At 28.8% G+C, this 23052-nt stretch overlaps 1 protein-coding gene across 1 annotated transcript in view; it reads right to left on the bottom strand.

The window, feature by feature from the left end:
* Positions 1–19002, bottom strand: part of LOC145327459 (hemicentin-1-like) — a 61585-nt gene extending 42583 nt beyond the window's left edge. The window contains exons 1-10 of the mRNA XM_080171007.1: positions 18943–19002; positions 18579–18658; positions 13683–13807; positions 13237–13350; positions 10693–10755; positions 10129–10172; positions 8375–8414; positions 2763–2818; positions 2299–2351; positions 841–906 (exon numbers count right to left, since the gene is read on the bottom strand). Of these exons, the coding sequence (XP_080027133.1) occupies positions 841–906; positions 2299–2351; positions 2763–2818; positions 8375–8414; positions 10129–10172; positions 10693–10755; positions 13237–13350; positions 13683–13807; positions 18579–18630 (613 nt within the window). The 5' untranslated portion in view covers positions 18631–18658; positions 18943–19002. The remainder of the gene's footprint in view (positions 1–840; positions 907–2298; positions 2352–2762; positions 2819–8374; positions 8415–10128; positions 10173–10692; positions 10756–13236; positions 13351–13682; positions 13808–18578; positions 18659–18942) is intronic.
* Positions 19003–23052: the final 4050 nt, after the last annotated feature.

Genomic DNA, 23052 nt, shown 5'->3' with positions numbered 1-23052 from the left:
TTAAAGATTGGTTGGGGAAATACCTTGGCACAAAGGAAAGCAGTAAGACTTTTAGACAAAGGTTGGGAATTTAAAAAGATTTTCTGTTGGGTGTTGCTTAACCTAATACCTTGGGTGTTTGGATAGGAAAGGGGAAATTGGCTCTCTTTAATTATCTTAGGATGTAGGACCTACTAAAAAGTGCCATGGACAACATCCTTGCCCGTTTCTGGTAATTGGCGAGATATTTTTAGGGAAACTTAATGACTAGTCTGAACTTCATATTTTTGGAAAATGGAAAATAAATATTCATTTCAATATGCTTAAAATCCCTGGTTAGAATTTGTGTTTATTGAAAGGATGGTTATAAAATTTTGTTATATAAATTTCAGAAATTTAATAAAATAAAATATAACACTAAAGATTTAATTACCATCTAATTAAAATATCTAAAGAGTTATTCAACAAATTTTAAATATTCGCCAAGACTTTTACTCAATAAAAATTTATATTTATTTTGCTGTTTATCTCAAACTGATATCAAGATGAATGATTGCTTCCAATTAAAAACTGAATTTAATTAATTTCTATTTTTAGTAGTAAATTATAAATATAAAAAAACTTTGTACTATATAAATATGAAAATAAAATTTGGGGAATATCATATTTTTCTAGGGGCGATTTATAATGGGAGGGTGGTGGTAACCCCCCCAAAAATATTTATAAACCCACAGACAGAGATCCTTTTACTTTTTTATAAGGATTGGTTTACTTTAAAAATTTAACGTATATTTGAAAAAGGTTAGCTGTCATATATAACGTAATAATTTTTGTTGAAATATTTAAAAAGTGCACATTCCTGAGGCACGGGTCTTCCACCTTTAGCGAGGCAACTCAAGGATATCACATCTCCAGGTAAGTACGGTCCTAAAATATAATTTTTAAGTGTCAAAGTTTATGTAGAAAAAAATTTATTTTATTATTGACAGGAATATTCTAGTGTTTAGATTTCTAGGGTTGAGAAACCATTTATTTTTTTAAAAATAATAATAGTTTGGCTCCTTATAAAGTTACTTGCGGCTTCGCCCTTAGCCTCTGGGGGCTTTGCCCCAAGAGGTTTGATCAAATCAATTTTTCTTATTTTAGAATTAAAGAAAAATTTGTTTTCTTTAGGGGGGGAGAGGAATTTTTTTTTTGGTGGGGGGAAGTCGATCCCACTATTTTAATTTTAGTTTAAAAAAAATTGGGGGGGGGGGGGTATTTAACAGACAAACAAACAGACAGACATCGTTCTACTTTGTAATATAGATAAATTGAGTACTAGTTTATTTTTTATATAATTATTTTCTAATAGAAAACGCAATTATTAGTACGAGATAAAACTCATTGAAAAGTTAGTGATGCAACTCAAGTACATAAGAAATATCTTATCTGCAGACACTTATAACAATAAAAAAATGTAAACTATGAAAAGATTTAATAAGATTTGCTTCTGAATTTAGAAGTAAAACCAATGGTGACATTTAATTTTGATTCTAAAAATTTATTCAAAGCAAAAAGCTTTTGTTCTTTTTGGATATGTGTGATTACACTTTTTCTAGGAGAATACTTGACATACATTGCTATTTTATAATAATATTCAAGTTGTTCTAAAATTAAATAAAAAAATCAGATTTTCTGTAGTACACATTCTAATGCACTTTACATCAATGAAATTATTGTTTTCATTCTTTTATTTCTTATTTGTCCAAAACAATACAAAAATGTGCGCAATATTGTTTGGAATATCAACAAGTATTTGAGGTAAAATATTATGTATACATGTGGAAATTTACTTTAGTTAATGTTATTGTGTGTTGAAAAGAATTTGGAAAGGTTTACTACATATTTTTTTCTTTATAGACAGGAATTTTAAATAATCCAGCTTTTTCTTGCATTGATAAAATGCTAGACATATTTTATTTTAAACTTCGCAGTTTTCAATAGAAGAACTGTTTTCTTGTTATATTGATTTAAAAATTTAGGCAGTTAACACTTTTATGAAATATACCAAAAATTTATTAAAATAAAAAATACATTTAAATCATACTTATAGAAAACCTTCAATGCACAAATTAACTGTAGTACGAACAATTTAAAAAGTTTCATTAAGATCTTAAAATTATTTGATGTTTTTTATGAATGACCTACTAATACGACCTATTACACTTCATGACTCTTAATAGTCAACTTCTAGCTAAACTTTGATAATTAAATAAAATGGTTGATTCTATTTTTAATTTAAAATCCTTGAAACCCCAACATAATACAAACTATTACCTATTCTGGTATTGTTGGCAACAGTAGTCCCATTCTCAAGGGAAACCAGTACTAAACAAGGTTTTCATATTATTCATACTTTCATACAATTTGGAAACAATAAAACCACTAGTAAGCATCCTGGACAGGTATAAACTATCAGATAAAAACTTTTATAAGATGAGAAATTCTTTGTTTAAAAGAGATAGATAAAATGGTAGGAGAATGTTGATATTTTGTTATGATACTGATATTCTAAATTGTAATATCAAAATTAATTTTTGAAACATATTTAATCCAAAGAAATATATTTTACCAAACTTTACCTCCTTTCAAAAAATAACAATGCTTTAAGCAAAAAATTGCCTTACAGGCGTATTGAAATTAATAAAAATTATTCTTTTATCAATTTATTAAAAACCTTGATAAAATCGATAAAAGTAGTTAATATTCCAATTAAAAAATATGTATAATATGAAATTCCTTGATCAGGTTTTCCAAGCACAGTGAGGTGGGATATTTGACCGGCCAGACAGCTGTCCTGAAATTAAATTTTTTTATGTAAAGCATGTAGATACAGTATTATTTGGCCCTTGTTTTCGCAAGAGAGTTGTGCGAAGCGCATACGAAAATATTGATACCCCACTGAAACTGATGGGGATGTGAGCTTTTTGGAGATGTAATACAGACAGCAAGATGGTTGATATTTTATTGTCATGGGAGTGGATGTCTAGTAAGAGATATAAGTTTTCCGGAATTTTAATGTAGGGAGTAGATTTGAAATCTGCATCAAATTTTAAGGATTTTTTATAAAATTCGTTTTTTGTAAAATTATTTATCTAAAAGCGAAAATACATTTTAAGTTAATTAATTTTGACCAATAGGATAAGTGGATTTTAAACTACCTGCTCTCTAATTGGTTGAATGATGTACGACATCCAATCAGAGCGCAGATTTTTTAAATCCACCAATTACAGATGCCAAAATTAATTAACTTAATTTGTATTTCCGCTTTTAGATAAAGAATTATACAAAAAACGAATTTTATAAAAAAATCCTTAAAATTTGATCTTATCGTGATTGTTCGGTAACTCCTAGGGGATGAAAATTTAGCTTAAAATTTTCAAATATAATTTTCTCAAAAATTAGATTTAGTTGGACTATAAAATTATCAAAGGATGTTATGTTTTTTCCATCATAAATACGTCAATTTTTAGGTAATTTTCATCTTATATTTTATTAACTTTAAGGTTTCTCAAATACAAACAAATCAGATTATAAATATATTTGTGCATTTTTCTAATGAAAAGCTATTGGTATCGTTAAAATATTTTTGACTAAAAACATAAAATAGTAACCAGCCGTTTTCACTCTACAGGGAAGCATAGGCCGCTGACAATTTGTCAGTGTCTCTGTAACAATGTGGCTTTTTTATGGGTATAGAATAGGGTTGTCAGCCCTAAGCCCTATGATTGCGATGTAAAGTGTCCATTTGCCCATCAGACAACCAACCCTTTGATTACACGACCTTTGTCTGAGAAGTCCTAACTGTGCACAGCATATAATTCCAAGGTTAGTTCGCTGCTACAGAAAGGAGGAATATGGGCAAAAAGGCAAGGATTCAATCTGGGTAATTATATATATTCCCTTATAACTTACACACACACAGACACACACACACATACCACACATAACCTTAGAGTGTAAACAATCTTGCATACATGTGATAAAATTCAGAGATATAGGGATTATATTTAACTAAAGATTTTAAGATTAAATTTCCTGTTTTAGTACTATAAAGTCTTTTTTTTAAGTAACCTACAATGGTATATACAAAATTTAAAACTTCTTTTTGAATATTTCTGGTGTTTTCCGCAAAATGCCTTGTTGAGTACAAAACTCCATTATAAGGGGGTGGGGAGGTGCCCATTTTATAACTTTGATGTATAATAATGTAGATATGCGAATGTGTGTTAAAAATGTAAATATTGACAAGCCTAAGGTTTTATAAAAAGGTTTCTTCTTAATTTCCCCTAAATTCGTGAATTAGGGTGAGATTGATTAATCCGATGTTATGGGACATCACAAGAGTCACACCCACAGATAGATAGATACATCCATACATTGTCAAATAGATACATTAAAGATTCACTAGCAGCTGCGCCCTAGCTTCTAGGGGCTCTATATTCGAAGGGATATGGAAGGACAGAAAAATAGCCTAAAACCATACCCAGACTTATCTATAAAAAATAAAATAGCCTAAAACCATCTCAGAAAATTCATGTATAGTTAGACAAAAACTAATAATAGATATATAGTATTATGGGACATCAAATACTCACAACAAATTAAAATACTTGCTATAAATATATAATATATACGAGACTTTATGGAATGTATGGTTCAAGAAGTAAATATACATAGTCGCTCAATGTACTAGGTACTTCTTTTTCCAGGAATACCTCTGACCGTTTATTCTAAGGTCTAAAAACGGCTTTGATTCTGCTTTTGAACAGTTTTTTTTTAGATGATTTAAAGATTTATTCCAGTTTTATACTAGAAATTTCTCTATTATACGATGATTTTTCTGTATGATTTAAAACCAGTTTAAATCCAGCGGTTATTAATCGGATCCAACGCCACACTGGAAATAAAATTCATCATTAAAAGTTTTAAGAAGCTTAGTCTCACACATTTTCTCTATTTTATTTATACTACTATATTCATTACTAGCAGATTCTCCCCTAGCCTCTATGGGCTTTGCCCCAAGAGATAATTAAAAAAAGTACCGGTGTTGGTGCGACCAACAAATTTTTAATTACCAGCCTAAAAATTTAGGGGTAGGGTTTTTTTTGATAGGGGGGGGGGGTGTCCCACCCCCAAGAAAATAGCTCAAAACCACCACATGACCAGTAGAATACAATCAGTTTAGTTGTTACCGAGATCTCAAGCTTCAGACGGACAGACATCAAGCTACTCTGTATTACAGATAGTGGGAGTATGAAATTAGTATAAAATCATATTTTCTTTTAATATATTAGCGTAAAATATTGCGTGCCTTGCTGTCATGCCTGGCGAATGACACAAATAATGAGAGGGGGAATGACCTAGACCGTGAACAGCACAACTCATTAACAAGCTTATTTAGGACGTACTGACACGTCGTGAATTCAGAATTTAAAGATTTTTCCCCCAATTATTGGCAAAACTTATACATACAATTTAAAGCAATATTATATAGTAACATATACATATACATATAATATTCAAAATAATTTACAATTTTGCATTTTCCGGTAAACATTTTAAAACTAAGTTTATTAGGTTAAACTCAAAATATGCCTAATTATATTTCGCTGTGATCAAATTAAAAATAGGGCATATAGAGTAGATGTTCAGTGGTCAAAAGAATAAATTGAAAAAGAGAGAAAGTGTGATGAAGTATGTAAATATCACGAAATCTTTCTAAAAGATAATATAATTGTCCTTTGTAGCAAAACCGACAGGCTGACGGACCAAGTAAATTGTTTTCCTGTGCTTTTTAATAAGGGGTATCATCATACAAAAATAAGCAATCTATCATAAATAGAACATTTCCTATATAGAGTCAAGGACGTACGTACCGGGTCCGACAAGGTTAATTTTAGAGTATTTCGCTGATAAAAGTCTTAAAACAGAGGCGTGCGAAGGTAAATGTGTTATTTCTTAATGTTAAAAATAAGGTGGGTGTTTAAGAGGTCCACAAACCCCTAGAACCCCACGCCCTTACAACATTCTAAATCCATCACACATGTTTAATAAAAATTTGGGGGCTTTTACTAATTTTTCATTGGATATTGAGTTAACCAGTTCTCAAACATTTCAACCCATTCCATAACTTAAATCTACATAAGGCTTAATTTTGTTTATCATAAATGAAGGATTACATAACATAGTGTTATTCCTTAAAATTCTTGATAAATCATCTGTGTCTTTCAATGAAAAAAATAGATGTTTTTTAACAGGTTTGGATATATTAGTATGTTTACAAAATGGTACAAAGTTTAATATGGGTATATTTTCCTGTTTGTATTTGGTGGGTTTAAATAAGGATTATAAACTTGTTCAACTTTTATAGAAACCTAAATGCAAGGATTATACGATAAAATCCTTAATTCTCCAGTAGCATATTCCTACCCTTCCCAAAGATAGGAATCTCTATTTTTCTTCCCAAAATTTTCATATTATTGGCGGTTCAAAGTGCAAAATTGAGCACAGAACTTTTACTTTTGGTATAGGTCCCAACATGGCTCCGTGCAATGATTCTGCATAGAGAATAAAATTATTTTTTCCCATTCATATTAAAGATAAGGGGACTGGAGGGTTAACGAACGTAATTTTAATTATTATGTTAAAAAATGCTCTTGTAATATGTTTTTGGTTTGGTCTGACAAAAAAATCATTTGTTATGGAATTAGAGCAATTATAGTAAATCTGATTGTTTTAGAAAGTTTTATTAACATAAAATTTGGGATATATATATTCCTGTAATAATAATAAGAGATTGTACCCATTTAACAAATTTACAAATATGTATTAAACCAACAAATAATGAAAATTATTTTGGAAAAAACAATTTTGTATAATATTTGTTTTTTATTTTATATGTACTGTATTTCCGGGATCTTTTTGTAGCATCTTTTTTTGACACAATATTATAAAAACATTTATAATTGGGGGTTTTTAATGAACGTACTTGTTTTAAAGTCTAAATTGTAACAGACGAAAAATTGATGTACAACCCCAATGGCATAATTAACCAGCAATTCGAACCAGCAAATACAAATACAATAAGGTGGCTAAATGATATAAAGCTTCTGTAAAAATTTCTATTTTATAAGTTACAATTTGGGTGAATCAGACTTTAAAAAACATTTAACATATAATACATATTTTATTTTCCTAATTAATGTGTAATGTGTATTACGTATATCACAGTATTAAATATAAAGCAGATTTCTTACTAATTATTCATTTTCTTAATAACACTTGAGTGGAGTAAATTCTAGTTTATGAAAATGAATAAAAGGGCTACCTATGTTCATAAACAGCACAGCAAACAGCAATAACAAACGAACAAAATTTAAAAGGGGTAGTTTTTGTTACTTAAATAAAACAATTGAAAAAAAAACTTCTGATATCAAAGACCAAAGTCTAAAAACTTATAGTCTGACTAAATTTATTATTGTTATACATTTTACATTAAAACTATATGTCATCTTAGTTTTGAAAGTAGAAATTTAATTTATCGGACATACGGACTGTTGGTATATATAGAATTTCTGTGCTATTGATAAATTTAAAGAGGGTGTTAGAATAAGTTTTAGTACACTTGACAATAAGATGTAAAATGATCAAATGAATAAGTGATACTTTCTTTCTTTTTATTGTCAAAATATGTCAACAATACTAATAAAAAGATTTAATAAAAATTATATCAGCTTCTCTATAATTAAAATATAAGTCTGTATTCGTAACATAAACGTAAAATAAAATGAAATATAAATCTATCTTAAATTTTTGTTCAAACAACTCAATCAATATTAAATATTTTTTTTATTGTAAAGGAATGTTTGTAAAAACTTAAATCTCTTCCGGCCTAACACAAAAATTACAATTATTCATCCAAAAAAACGAGAAAATCATCTTCTGTATTGTAATTTACTTTTCTTGTTTACTTATAAATAAGTTGTATTTTATACTGATCTATCATTTCAAAAATCCTACAGAAAATTTGTAGTCTACTTTGATACTTCTTAGTTTTTGGAATTCTACAGAAAAAATTTACACATATTGTATTACATTTCAATGCACATATTTATGAAGAACAAAGGACTTACAATTACAATGTACAAATGTACAATTATAAGATTAAAACCAGTTTTGTTAGCCTATAGATGCTAAGCACGGATATCAAAACTGTTCTTAATCTTATAATTGTACATTTTTATATTCTTAAGAAACTGGATACAATACGATACGATAAATGATTTTTTAGTATGGCTTAGAACCGGTTCCAATATTTATCGGTTTCGAAGCGATACTGGAAATTCCTTACCTTAAACCATCTACCAGGCTCTTCATAAGTAATCTCACACCTTTAATAAGGAAACTTAGAAACATTACATTAAATATTTTTTTATTAGCTTAGCTTCTCTCAGAGAAGGGTACCTCCATCCTCCCTAATTAAAACGCTCCTAAAAGTACCCCAACCTACCCTACGAAGAGAGCAGACTATACGTTTAGATTTTTATTATTATTGACGAGAACTGTACGATTCATATTATGTCCTTTTATGAAATAACAGAATGTCTGTCTGTGTGTGTAGCGAAGGATCTTTCTAACTAGTGAAGTGATAGGTTCTGATAGGTTCAGGTAAAGTTCATAACATTGACGTCCAAGGGGGGGGGGGGGGGGTAATGGGGCGATTACCCCCCCCCCCACATTTAAAATTTACCCCCCCCAAAATAGAAAATCTCTAATAAAAAAAAATTGGGGGGGGTAAACTAAATTTACCCCTGCCAACAGATTTCAGGGGGGGGTAATTAACACCCCCCCCCCAAGCAAATTTTACCCCCGGGGTAAAAATTTTGGGGGGGGTAAAATAAATTTGCGGCGCGCTTCGCGCGCCATTTTACCCCCCCCCCCTTAAAACGAATTACCCCCCCCCCAAAAAAAAAGCTTGGACGCCCCTGGTTCATAAATATTTTTGGGAAGGGTACTTCCACTATTTTAAGAGAAATCACCCCTAGAGGCCGCTTAGGGAGTAGCCACTAGTATTCTTATATAAAAGTAACAGGATGTCTGTAAGTGTGTGATAACCGATATCGTTGTCCTTTAAAGGAAGCCTGCAAGAAATACCACGCTTTAACTGCTGAAAGACTGCCACAAGTAGACCAAATACCCCAAATTTGAAGCCTTCAGCTTCTATAACAAAAAAGTTCTAGGCATTTTAAAATGACATTTTATGTACAATGAAAATTTTGAAAGAATTGCAATGCTCATGTTGAAAACTTTGAAATTAAACTACGTAGTCTAGAAACAAAATTATAAGCTTATTTTTGTCACAAATTTAGGTTTCCAGTAACTAATTATATTTTTACAATAAAAATACCCATTTTATAGTCAAAATCAGTAAAAAAAAAAATAAGTTTAACTTGTATTGTACCGAGTGTACTGTAGCCAATCAGAAGGCTGAATCAGCTTAACAACCAATCACAGCTAAGATTGTATTAGTTTCCCCCTTTGTTTCCGCTATGATTTTCGTTTAAAAATGCAATTTAAATCGAATTTTTTTCATAGATTTTGACTATGAAATGTGGTGTTTTTATTGTAAAAATGTAATCAGTTACGGGCAATCTAAGTTTCTGACAAAGATAAGGTTATAATTTTGTGTCTAGGCGACGTAATTTAATATTGTTTTTTCTTTTATAAGCATTGGAAATCTTTCAAAAACTTCATTGTACATAAAATGCTATTTTGAAATGCCTAGAACTTTTTTGTTATTAAAGCTGAAGCCTTTAAATTTGGGGTATTGGGTCTATTTGTGGCAGTCTTTCAGCAGTGAAAGCGTGGTATTTCTTGCAGGCGTCCTTTAAATCTTCTTACATCTCCAGGAAATGTTTAAAACTATTTTGGCTGAGGTAACCCTTTCTCTCACTAGTAATCCGTCCCTTTTAAAAAATTGAGTGAAAAGATGTCTAAACCTGCTCACCCCTCTCCTTTTCCCTTAATTACCCATAGGGGCGTAGCAGCTTATATGTTAAAAATCTAATTGTATTATATTTATCATTACTAATGTATAATTTTTACCTGTAACTGCCTTGATCTTCAAGTAACAATGGAGATATCAGGACCTAAAAATTCATTTTAATTCAATAAAACTATAAATCTAAATTTCAAATATTAGGAAAACGAAAAAGCCTTTGTGTTACATTTATTTATTGGTAACATACATAAGTTTTATCTTTTGTTATTATATTCTTCTTTTTCATAATCCAACTAAACTGGTAATAGCATTTTAATTTTCCATATTATTATCCGCGGAAAGCTGAATAGAGTACGTTGCAATGAATAACTGTTCCAATCTTTAGAAGTATTCTTCAAACCAACTCAATTGTCATAATTGCTATTATATAAAATGATTGTTCGGATCATGGAAAGAAAACGAAGTTGCCGGTTTCGTCGTTTTTTCACAGTAGCCGTTCTCCTATTTCTAGCCCTTGCATGGGGCTCTAGCCCTGCGGGGCAATCATTAACATTTACTTAATCTAACCTAACCTAAAATAACCCTTCAAAAGCTACTGTGAAAATACGATGAAACCGGCAACTTCGTTTTCTTTCCATGATTTAATTGTTCTTGTCATATTATTTTACCTTCATAGTGAATGTTTTAGTTTGATAAACATGGCTTGCTCTTCCTGCCCAAGGACCTTCAGCCTAAAATATGAATATGGTGTAGATAAAACTGTTTGTTATTTATTCTCATATCGTTATTGGTGCTTTCACTTAAAGTATCCTATTGAGCATTGATAACCCACCCTTTCTGCCTTATTTTTCAGATAAATTGAAAGTAACCTAGGGTTAGGGCATTATAAGTATAGGCGCCGCTGGGTTAGAGCCCTCCACAAGGGTTTGGCAGAACATAAAACTATAATCATCTCTTATTTTATATTCATTAAGAAAATGTAGGGGGGGGGGGGGGGTTAATATCAGTGTTCATATTTGTGTGAAAGCACCGTCCTATTATCCTATGTATAATTTAACACATAACATTGAGACCCGAAATTAGTACTATAATATACCTCAGTGTGGCAGGTGTCCTACTTTTTATACACTTTCACTATTTTTTTTATTTTAAAATACCAATAAAAAAAATGTTTTAAAATTTTTTTGTAGATGTTGTTTTTTTGTCATAAAAACAATTATTAACAAGTCAACACTTCATTTCAAATTTTTCTCTCTAAAAGAATAGTTATAAAGCTTAATTTGACCTATAAGGATCCACGAAGAAAAAAACTATAAAATATAGATCTTAATTAAATGATAATTGTCAAATTAAGAATATTCAAAATATAATTTTCTGTAGTTATAGAAATGATATAACAAATAGAAATAAAATCTTGCTTTTGTTGCTAGGTTAGAAGAAAAATATGAATATCAGAGATTATGTTAATAAGAAATGAGATTTGAAATAATTATACTTTCTATCTTGACACTTAACTTTAATAAATCTAATAAGAAGAAAGCAGGCTGTAAATGAGTAAGTTATATTTACCCAATTGTTCACTAAGGTATAATGTATATAAAATCTTTAGAAGACTATAAAAAGTTAGGTTTTTAGAATAGTTTAGTGGTAGTAGAAAATAAAAAAAAAGACTTTAAAGTTTTTGATTTTTTAGGGACAATTATGTCTATAACTCACACAACTACAAAACGCATACAATATTTGCATAAAAGCTTATAGAGAAAATATAACTCTGAAACAAAAAAAGTATTTTTAATATTGGTGTGTTTGTTTCTCTACTGCATTTGCATGCTTGCAATTTTTACAGAGAAAGGAAAGATTTCCATTTGGAAATACTTGAAGTTGTAGAGTACATGCGCTACTAAAATATGAGAAAGTAAGATTGATTGAAAGTGATTTGATTAATAAATGCAAAATATTTCAGCAATACCTAGGTCATCATACATCCAGTCCTATCTTACTACTTTATACCTTTCATCTTACATCAATCAATCCCAAAATTAAGGAATCTAAAATGTTTATTTCAATTACTGTCATCTAGATGTAGTATTTAGTATTTGAATTAAAAACTGTTTGTATATTAAGTATCATCTGCATCATGAGTACAATTTAACTAAATAACTTTCTGCTTTTATGGAATTAAAGAGAGGTATGATTTTACTGGGTTTACATTTGTTTTCACTAGTTATTTATGCGTGTGTATGATATTTTTTAAATGTATATCTTTTATTTCACAAAGTTAAACTATAAGTAGACGCAAAGGTACTCTGTAACTTAAATAACATTTTACTTTTTTCCCTATTTTTTAGAATCATAAAATTCTACCATTTTTTCTTTGATATTCTTTCATAATTTTAGCTTATTATGATATAGTACCTTTGTAATTTTTTTTATTTTTCATGTTTTATGTTCAAAAATCCGGGTAATCCACCATATTGCTTTTATTTCTTATTTTTCTTTGAAAAACAGCTACAATATCACAATTGTAGCAGACAAAGTCCTTATGTAAGCCTTGCACAGTATTACAATTGATTTCATATTACATTTTTAAATAGATATTTTCTTCTATGTTGTATTAATATTAGCATAAAGTTATTCTTTACTCCAGACTAAATATATCTCAATACATTATTAATTATGATAAAAATATATAATATGTTAATTAGTTGTATAATTAAACCAAATATGATACAAAATTTGTTCATTATGTTTATATTACATCAAAATTGTCTACTTTGATCAGAAATTATATAAAGTTAACAAAAACTTTTTCAACATTCTATAAGAACTTAAGTCAATATGTAAGGAATTATACTTACTTAAAACTTACTTATATTAGTTAGATTGTGCTTTGAATTGTATATTACCCATGTTATAAATCATGTCAAAATATGGGATTTTATTCAGAATTTTAATACAAATAAGAAAACTGCTAAAACTGTTGTTAACAGCAATAAAACAACACAACACTGTTTTGTGAAACTATTCTTTATAGTTTTTTTTTTAAAACTTACATATCTCTATGATATATCAATACTAGCGGGTTCGCTCCTAGAAGCCTCTAGGGGCACCAAAGGTGGAAGGTTATTCGATCCTTGGACCTTCGCTATAGACAAAAAAGCTTACTACTTTATATAATAGGATATTAATAAAATTAAAACAGCTTCTAATACCTTAGAAACTCCAGAGTTGTGTCTGTATATGTAAACTCTGTCTGAAAATTGTTCTCTAGAGTTTTCCTTGTAAAGCACTACTGAGTAAAAATTTCCACATTCATGCACTCGAATCTGAAATTAAATGGATTCATCTATAGGAAATTAAATAGAAATCTTAGTTGTTTTTAAACTTTTTCATTTTGGAAGGGGGGGGGGGGAGAAATTTGAAATTCAAAATTTTAGAGGGTGGGGGAAATCTTTATGTCATATAGGCAAGGACGTCCAAGCTTTTCAAATTTTTTTTTTTTGGGGGGGGATTTTAAAATTCATTTGGGGGGGGGGTAATCACCCCTTTACTCCTTCCCCCATGTTACCATTTTTTCTTTGATCCTTGAAGTATTGATTTTTGCATGAAAAACTACTTGCGTACTAAGATAAGAGTTTTAAAAAAGTTTTCTACTCACATTGCATGATAGAGAGATACCAACTCCCGCCATAGCCGTGATGTTTGTTGGAAGACGACTTAGATCTGTCATAGAATAAGACGCGGCAACTGTTCTCCGTCTCATCCCTCTCTGCTCATCATGATCTAAATAAATAAGACATTTATAACTTTTAAGTAACTAAATTAATTTTTGTCTGTCTGTCAATATGTTTATTTAAATCTTTTATTTTATTGGACTACCATTTGCAGAAAAACTTTGTATTTCTTATGATAAGATATTAGGTTATCTCAACCTTCTCCTATTAATAAAGTACCTAGAAACGAATACCTTTACGTTTCCTAATACTTTGTTGATGATGGTATAATCAAATTTTGTTGTTTACTTTATTATTGTATTTTTCTTAAAAATGATACATCATTACATGCACACAAACAAAAATAATTAAAAAGTGTTTTTCTATATAACATCCAATTAAAATATCAAAGGACTTTATCTATTTATTTTTAGTTTTAAAGTTTTTGAATTTATGTTGATATTTAAAATTTAAATTTCTGGTCAGGAAATTATGAAATATGAAGTCATAACATTATAAAATATAAGATACACAAATGTAAATGTCAATTTCCATGTAATTTTAAGAATTCTCCTGTTTTTTGACATGTAATTCTTTGAAGCGGAATATTTTGTTAAATTCTGCATTCATATGGATAAATAAAATTATACAACTTCTAATTTTTATTTAAAGTGTTTTGAATTTGATAACATTGCAGAGTGGGTCAAAGGTATGATTAAAGTACAGATTTCCAACTCGCCTTAGACTAGGAACTTGATCATTATTTATTTACAATTGATAAAATATGATTTACAGCTTTTTTTAAATTTACAGAAAAAAGTGATTTATAGAGGTGTTTAGAGTCTTGAAAACCCTTTACTGAAAGCCTAATTTTGTTTTGAACACTCATCCTAAAAGAAGCCTGTAAAATTAAATAGGTTAATCCTTTTTTGTATTGTTTTTTTCCCACAGTGCAATGTAATAATTCACCATCTTTGAATATTTCCTGGTGTTTAATTTTGAAATGTATAAACAAAAACTTTAGACACATTTTACAAATAAAAACCATTTATTTAGGCATTTATAGCTTCTCAAAAACTTATTTTCATCTACTGTAAGAGGCTACCTTTAAATTTAAGTAACATCTCAAAGAGTTTTGACAAACAATTGCAAGGTAAAGAATCAAGTTCCTTATAGGAAAAAAAATAAAAAAATTTCATTGAAATAAGATTTTCTATGCAGCATGTAGATATGATAACTTAATGGTAAGGTTTGTTGCAAATATCATTTGTAACATATATTAAGTGCAAATCTGTGCACACCACAATGGTGGCGCGCGCACTATTTGCAAGCCTTTTTAGCTAGTCAGAAAGTTATGTTTTTAAAAACATCTTTTCATGTTTATCTAATGAAAAATAAGAATAGACAGAAATAAGTTAGTTTCTAATTTGTGTGCTCCAAATATATAAAGGTTATAGTAAACAAAACAAAGATAAGTAGTTAATTAAGCCCAACATGATATTATTGAATAAACAAGGATGATAACACATCTATAAGTACTGAAGCACAAAAAATGTTTACAAAGGGTTTCAGTTGTCTATCTTGGATAAAAGCCGAGAAAGTCCGTGTCCAACATTTTGTTTTTAACGGACGGATATTTCTAGTTATAGGATAGCATCGCTACTAAAAGTTACTAAATACTAAATATCTTTTTCTATACAGTGTAGTGCTAGAGAATAATTAGAAAATAATTATTGTTATCTATGCCTTGGGTAAGGTCAATTGCTGGTTCATTAGTATCCTTACAACCATTTTTAATAGGAAAGAATGCTTAAGTCATTAAGTTGCTAAAAATTAAAATAGCCGTTAAGCTAAAATATCCTTTCTAATGAGTTTTGTAAAATAATAATGTTCTATAACAATTGAATACTCAGAAAGTTTTAAAATGTTTCTTTTAAGGTTCTGGTACTCTACAATAAGAAATATGGACGTGCATCATCATGGCCTGGTTAACCACCCTTGGTTGACAGTTATGTAAAGTGATTATAGCATTTCATTTGTTTTTAAAAAGATTTTATGAATATAAGAATTAAGTTTTATTATTCGTTTAAGGATGCATTTAACAAAAGTGACTTATTGACTTTTAGACAATTTTCTACCCAAGAGAAAAAATTTATATTATTAGAATGGTTATTTTTTCTTACGATTTCGCTCCATTGGGAGGTGGGTGTGCCCCTCCCCCCTGTCTAATTTTGTAATTAAAAAAGTAATTGTATTTTTTGGTAACAGGTACTTCTTGTCGTTAATTTAGGCATGTTATAATTGTCCTATCGATGTCAAACTTAGTATGGTGGAACCTGTAAGTAATAGAATTGAGATATTTTATAAAGCTAATCAATTTTATAGTCATTATCAGAAAGTAAGTTTAACTAAGACCCATTTAAACATCCTAATTTATCAACAACTATTTGGACAAAAAAAATTATATGACATAATAATCCTAATGATATAAGCTCTATCCTATTAGTTTGTTTAATGGTGATTTCCTTGAAGATAAGGTAGAATATTATTATTACAAAACTTTTTTTATCGACACTTTTATGAATATTGTCATCCTTGTATTTAAATATATTGTTTTAGTTCAACTCCCAAGACAACAAAAATGATAAATTTATTAATAGCATAATCTCCGGGAGTAAGGGGTCATGTAAGGGAATAGTAAATCATATCGATCACTCAAAAATATATAAAAACCTGCTCATAAAACCAGGAAAACATAATCTGATTGGGATGTACAAATCAGCAGTGCCCATATTTTTCCACCAATAAATTTAATATACAGCAATAATGTTTATCATATTTGTTTGCGAATGTACATCAATTTATCGTCCATTGCTTTATTCCTTAAAATGCCTGAGAAGTCTAGGTATAATTTTCCTTTAATCAATCTATCATGGAAATATTGTGCATAGGAAATAAATGAAAACATTCATATTTATAAAAAAAAATAATATGATATAAATAAGAATGATAAAAATCTTAAGATGTTTATAAATAGATGACTTGAATTGCAAGGATGGAGAATTTTTCTTCAGAATACGATTTTTAAAAATATGAATTTTGATCTTATTTTCAAAATCAAAATGATCAACAATAAAAGAGAATATAGCAAAACAATAAACTAAAGTTAGAGCAATAAAAAACAGCTAACAGAACTATATAGTGTTGGTGATATTACAATTGAAGAAAGATTCTTGAAAGTATTTAGTAATAGAAATTCAATGCTTACTTCGAATAATTCAAGACTTAAGGGATAAACATAAAATTAAAGTTGTTACTAAAAAGAGCTAAACAATTACGTTACAATTTTACTGACTTTTTTATAATGATTGTTCGATTTTATAATTATACCTTATCGCTACTTAGATCTCCATGCATAGCTTTTAATCTGTAGGATGATTCTTATATGCCTTCTAGCTTGCAATCACAGAAATCCATTAGGAAAAGATAAACAGACCCCTTTTCGAAAATGTGTTTTAATAATAAACTTTGGTCCACGCATCTGTCGCCTATCAAATGTTTTACTTAGTTCAAACTGCATGAAATTGATCGTCAGTCAAAGAAGACCAAAGAAACTTCATATGCGAATATTAAAACCGAATTTTTGTCTGAAATAAATATTTTTTCCTTCTAAGACAAAACTCAGTCCAAGACATTTTTAAGATAAGCGTTTCTAAAGACAGACGTTTTCGTAAGGTTGGTTGGTTCCCTTAAAATGCCTAGTCGAGCACAGAAATCCTTATTTAAAACAAAGTAGTTTTTCGTGTGTTTGTGTATAATAACTTTAGGTTTTTGTTCGGTTGAGTTATTTTTGGTACAGAGTAGCCTGTAGGATTGAGGTCCGTAGTGGTTCGGCATAAAAAAGGATCCCTACTCCTTATTTTTTAAAAAATAACGCGGGGGGGGGGGGCGTTTTGTGATCGCTGGAAACTCAAGGGAATATCACCAATAGATGTTGTCTAAGATAGACATTTTAAAGATGACCAATTTTGAGGACGTTTGTCTTAAAGTCTTTGGTGGCTATGAAGTACGTAAACTATATTTTTTTTATATCTAATCAATTAAAGACCTACTTAAAACAATTATATAAAAATCTTGTTTTAAAAAATAATAAACTTATAAATAAAAAATACTTTATGGGATTTAACTATGTATAAAGCAATGGAAAGATTTAACACACTTCTTTAACACTGATTTTAATTCTTTAGATTAGGATTTTAGGTAAGAGTATGTTTTATCCGTATCTCATTTAATTTTTTATGAATAGATGGAAAAGAAATTTAGTATATTTTGGTAACCAATTTAAAGACTTACTAAAAACACATTATTTTTGAGAAGTTCTTTGAAGATGTAAGGGATATTATAACTCTGATGCTCTTTTAACCCCTACTTTAATTAAAATGACACAATAAGTTGGCGTTTCTTTTTACGGTTCCAATCGAATTTCTTTATTTATAGAAAAAAAATCTAAAATTTAAGAAACTACTTATTAATCTTTTATTAATCAAAATATCATTGCACCGCTAAAGCGAAAGTTTATATAATGTAGTATAACGTAGTAGCAGTAAAGATTCTGAAAATTTGCAATTAGAATTTATGATTAATTTTATGCTATTTATTTTGTATTGGAAGGGGATTATTTTTTCTAGGTACCCTCCCAAAAAATAGATATAAATCTTCCACGGATCTATGAGTAGTTCTATTGTAATGGAAAACCGTCCATATGGGTTCAGCGGTTAGCAAGATCCTTTGGTACAGACATACACATATATATATATTACTTTTATATAAGGATTACTAACCTCTTGAGCAGATTGGGACGATCAGCAAAAAAAGACAAATTAACCAATTCATTCTTTATCACTTTCTTTCAAATTCATTTCTAAAAATGAAATAAATATTTTTAATTTGTAATTAAAATTGATATATGAATCTTTGCATATGGTTTTACTCTAAACGAAAATAAACTATGAGACTCTATCACAAAAGTAATAGATTATAAATTTATCTTATGATTTTATGGACACTTGTCTACGATTAGGTAATTTTACGAACGTTTTTTTTTCATTTTCCATAAAACCATTATATAACAGAATTATTTCAGATATATTTAAATAGAGCCGTGATTAAAAATCCATTGATAATTTAAAATAAAATGATACTCACCAAAATAAATTTGAACAATAACAACATGATATTAATTTAACTTTGTGTCACATTTTATCTGAAAATAGATGAGATTGAAAATTTGGTTCTTTTCCTCAAATTGCCTATCGAGCACTGAACCCACTTTTAACCTGTTTTTTTTATAAAGGTATATAGAGTTGCAGTGCTATACAAAAATTTTAGCTAATACATGTCTACATAAGTATTGATAAACATAAATACTTCTAGAATAAACCAATTATATAAAAAGGGAAAATAATCTACACCAAATATCCTCGCATGTAGGGTAAGTAAATGAGCTGAAAATCCTAGAATTGTCCGGTTTCTTTAAAAAATTGACAAATTAATTATATGCTGTCGACATTTATGCCAGTAAATTTAGTTTTCTAGTTTGACAACGAATTTTTTATTTGGGTTGCAAAAGTTTTTGATGCGTCCTCCATTATGTTTACCTTGTTGAAAATATCTTTCACAAATATGGTCTGTTCGTCCGTCCGTTTATTTAGGCATGTTAGAATTGTGCTTTTGATTTCAAACTGGACATGGTGATTCCAGTAACAGTTAAGGTAAAGTGTAAAAACTATTTACAAATGTGAAGTGATTTTTTAAAATTAATTGAGTATGAGACTTATATATTTTTTCATTGGAGGATTTTCAACGCGCCCTATTATCTATCTATTTTTCTTGGTAAATATCACAACCCATTCACAAATATCAAGTTATATTGTCAACAATCCATAAAAGAGAACTCAGTTATATGCAGGGTATTAGGGAAAGGACAATGAAAAATAATTTTTCTGTACTTTTTAATACCAATGATACAGAGATAGTACAAGTGATAGTGAATTCATCTTCCAATTCGGATTTTGGGAAAAAAATATTTATGAAGATTAAGTTAGGTTTGTATAAGTTATGTAAAGGTTTCTCAAAGGGCTAGAGCCTTATATGATATGGTCCCACCGCATGGGCTGGGAATTAGATTTTTTCAAAACATAAAAATAAGTTTTTGGGTGAGGGATCAGTGGTTAAGAAATTGGTTGAGTGAAAGTACCGCATATACTGTTGTGTTCAGAGCTGGATCTTTAAATCATTTTAGTCATGAGCCAGATCGGGGTGAGCCGAGGGTTGAGCCAGATCGGTTCCGCTCAACTCGATCTGGCTCACCACTAAAATGATTTAAAGATCCAGCTCAGTATAATAATTTAACTAATATTTCCCATGTCCTCCCTGATATGTTCAAGGTGGGTAGAAAAAGAGAAAAAATATGGTTCAAAAGAACCTATATTATTTCATCTTATTTTCCATTTTCATTTCATTCAAATTTACGATAAGATTTTTAAAAATATTTTAATGTACACCATAATAAAATAATTTACCTATGATCAATGTAAAATTCTAAATTTTGTTTTTTTAATTTATGTTTGATTTTACAAAAAGTAATTTTAGCATGGCAACTTTACATATCTTAAGTAAATAAAAAAACACAAATAAATTGAAAATAAACGAGAATGATGTAGATACCTTTTATACAAACACATAGTCTTTAGTAAGAAACCTGAAAAAAGTAATAATTTCTCTTATTGAATAACATCTCTCATAATAAATGAAAAATATTTTTCAAGTAAGAGCTCTTAGATTTCCTATCAAGTATCCTTGTTATTATATGATTTTTCAATGTTGATAAGTGAAGCTTTTCTATACTTTTATTCGTCCGTGCGTAGTTGGATTCCTGTCGTAGTAATCTAGGAAGCATGGTATCTCTAGACTGTAATTATCGTTTTGTCAATATATACATAAAATTAATTCCTTTGTACTTTGTAAGGCTGAGAAACCCCTAGCTCCAAATGGTTTCTGGCTAATTTTAGATTTTTTGACAAATTATTTTTCATTATTTCTTTATTAACATTTGTATTATTATCTTTCAAAAGTTATATTAATCTGTCTCAATCTTTGCTATCATGGATGTTGTCATCTCACAATTAATTAAGTTAACAAATAGGTTAGCGTGTGTTTTTAATTTTTTTAAAAAAATTATGAAAATATAGTTTACAAATTTGACAGAAATGATAATAATGATTTTAAAATTAAATATATGCTTTCTAGAGCTTTGAAAAATAAACAAAATTTAAACAATTTTAAAGGCCATGACTGGAATCAAAATGAATGTTCGCTAATCATTGTTTTCTTAACGGGAAAATTTGTTTCTCTAGGCTGCCATTTTATACATAAATTAGAATTTATGGTGAAGATATCCCTGACCAAATAGCATCCAGTAAGTAACTTACTTTGCCTATCAGTCGGCTACAAAGTTATTCGTAAATTCATGATTTTTGGTGCTTCGCTAGTTATAAATGTTGTCATCCTTGTTAGATTTTTTTTTGTAAAAATTACAGGCTGTTGGAGTGTTATGAGATTCCCCTAAATATTAAGGGCGAAGCTTTTAATTTATATATAAGGACAAAATAATAACATGGTATCTAACTAAAAAAAAACTATTTGTGGTTACCACTAGACTACAACTTTTAATTACTAGAGTAGAAACAAAAAATAACATCATAACTATATTGGACACTGATAGTATTGTGTATGCTAAAGTAGTTGGATGTATGCCTGGCTGTGTGGCTTAAATGTATGTATAGTAAAATATAAAAATTTATACTATTATACAATTATAGACCAAAAGTTTTATAAAAGTGCTTTAATAAAAGATATATGTCACATTTGACTCCGAAAAAATTATAGGCTTAATTAGCTTTTAATAACAGTAAAGCTTCTATTTTTTTTCAGAATACAAATGTATGTCCAACTAAAAATCTATCTATAAGGATAACTTATGTTTTGTTTTAGTCATGCATATTGTAACATTGTTTTTGGTTGTAAATTCTGAATTTCAGACTTTTATACATTTTGTTTTCTTCGAGACCTTAAAACATCTTTATTCAACTAAGGATAACCAAATGTAAAAATAAAATTATTTTTTAAAAACTTAACAGCTTATAATTTAAGATTTATAAAGGTAATATATAATTAATTTTTATTTCAATGCTGACCTTTATTTCTATGTAAAACCTACAGTTATTAGATATTATTATTTACGTCAAAAGGATAACGATATACGATACTAAAATTATGATTAGGTATGACGTTATTTTTAAAGCTTATATAGTTTTATCATGAATCTAAAATAAATTGGCAAAATATATATGCAAATATACACATTGTTACCATTACCAATATAAATTGCTTTGCCCTAACCCGGGCTAGTCTTTTAGTTTTAACATATTACCTCAGCAAAGGTAAGACTTAACAAGCTTCTGATGATTTTGGATATGAAAGATCATGAGATTTTTTACTTAATATATAGAACCTAAAATTATACAATAAAAAACCTTTAAAAATATTAATAGAAAAGTTTTTCTATACTAATAAGCAAATAAAATTGATTAAGGTCATGTGATATTAGGAAATGGAAACATATCCAAAAAATTTATCGTCGGATGTCATTTTCTATCGAATTGTATTGCTGTAATTATATCAACATACAACTATAGTAATGCTTCATTATTAGAATAGTTGAAGCCTATAAATCCTTCCAATAAGGGTTCTGGAATATTTAGATTTTTATTATACATACATAATTAGAAAATTAAATTTAAAACAACTTGTCTTTATAACTGGATGCCAATTAAATGTCAGCAATGATCACTTATCTAAATGTTAAAAGGTAAATAAAATATACGTAATAAAAAATAGATTAATATTTGTTGATAACAAGTCATGGTTTAGTCATGTGTCTTTTCAAATAACCCTTGCAACAATGAAACATTTAGTAAGCTACAGCTTCTTAATATTTTTAACCAATAATTATGAATAGGTTTATGCTTATATAGGTATTAGAGTTAATGTAGACTTTTCTGTAATTAGGTTTTTAATTTAATCTTTTACCTTTTTTCAGTGACAACTAGTAGGAAATCCCTAGTTTCTATTTTTATAATATGTAAAAATTGTAATATATAGAGGGAAGGTGTGTTTTTACACAATCTAAAAAGATAGCCTAAAACCATATTAAGACCAGTGATAATAACTTCTAATAATCACGGTAATAAATAA

This window comes from Acartia tonsa, chromosome 9 (genome assembly GCF_053477335.1).
Source record: "Acartia tonsa isolate MP-2025a chromosome 9, ASM5347733v1, whole genome shotgun sequence".
NCBI classification, from domain to species: Eukaryota; Metazoa; Arthropoda; class Copepoda; order Calanoida; family Acartiidae; genus Acartia; species Acartia tonsa.
The sequence above is the reverse complement of the archived record's forward strand: the minus strand, read 5'-3'. Positions and strand labels throughout refer to the sequence as shown.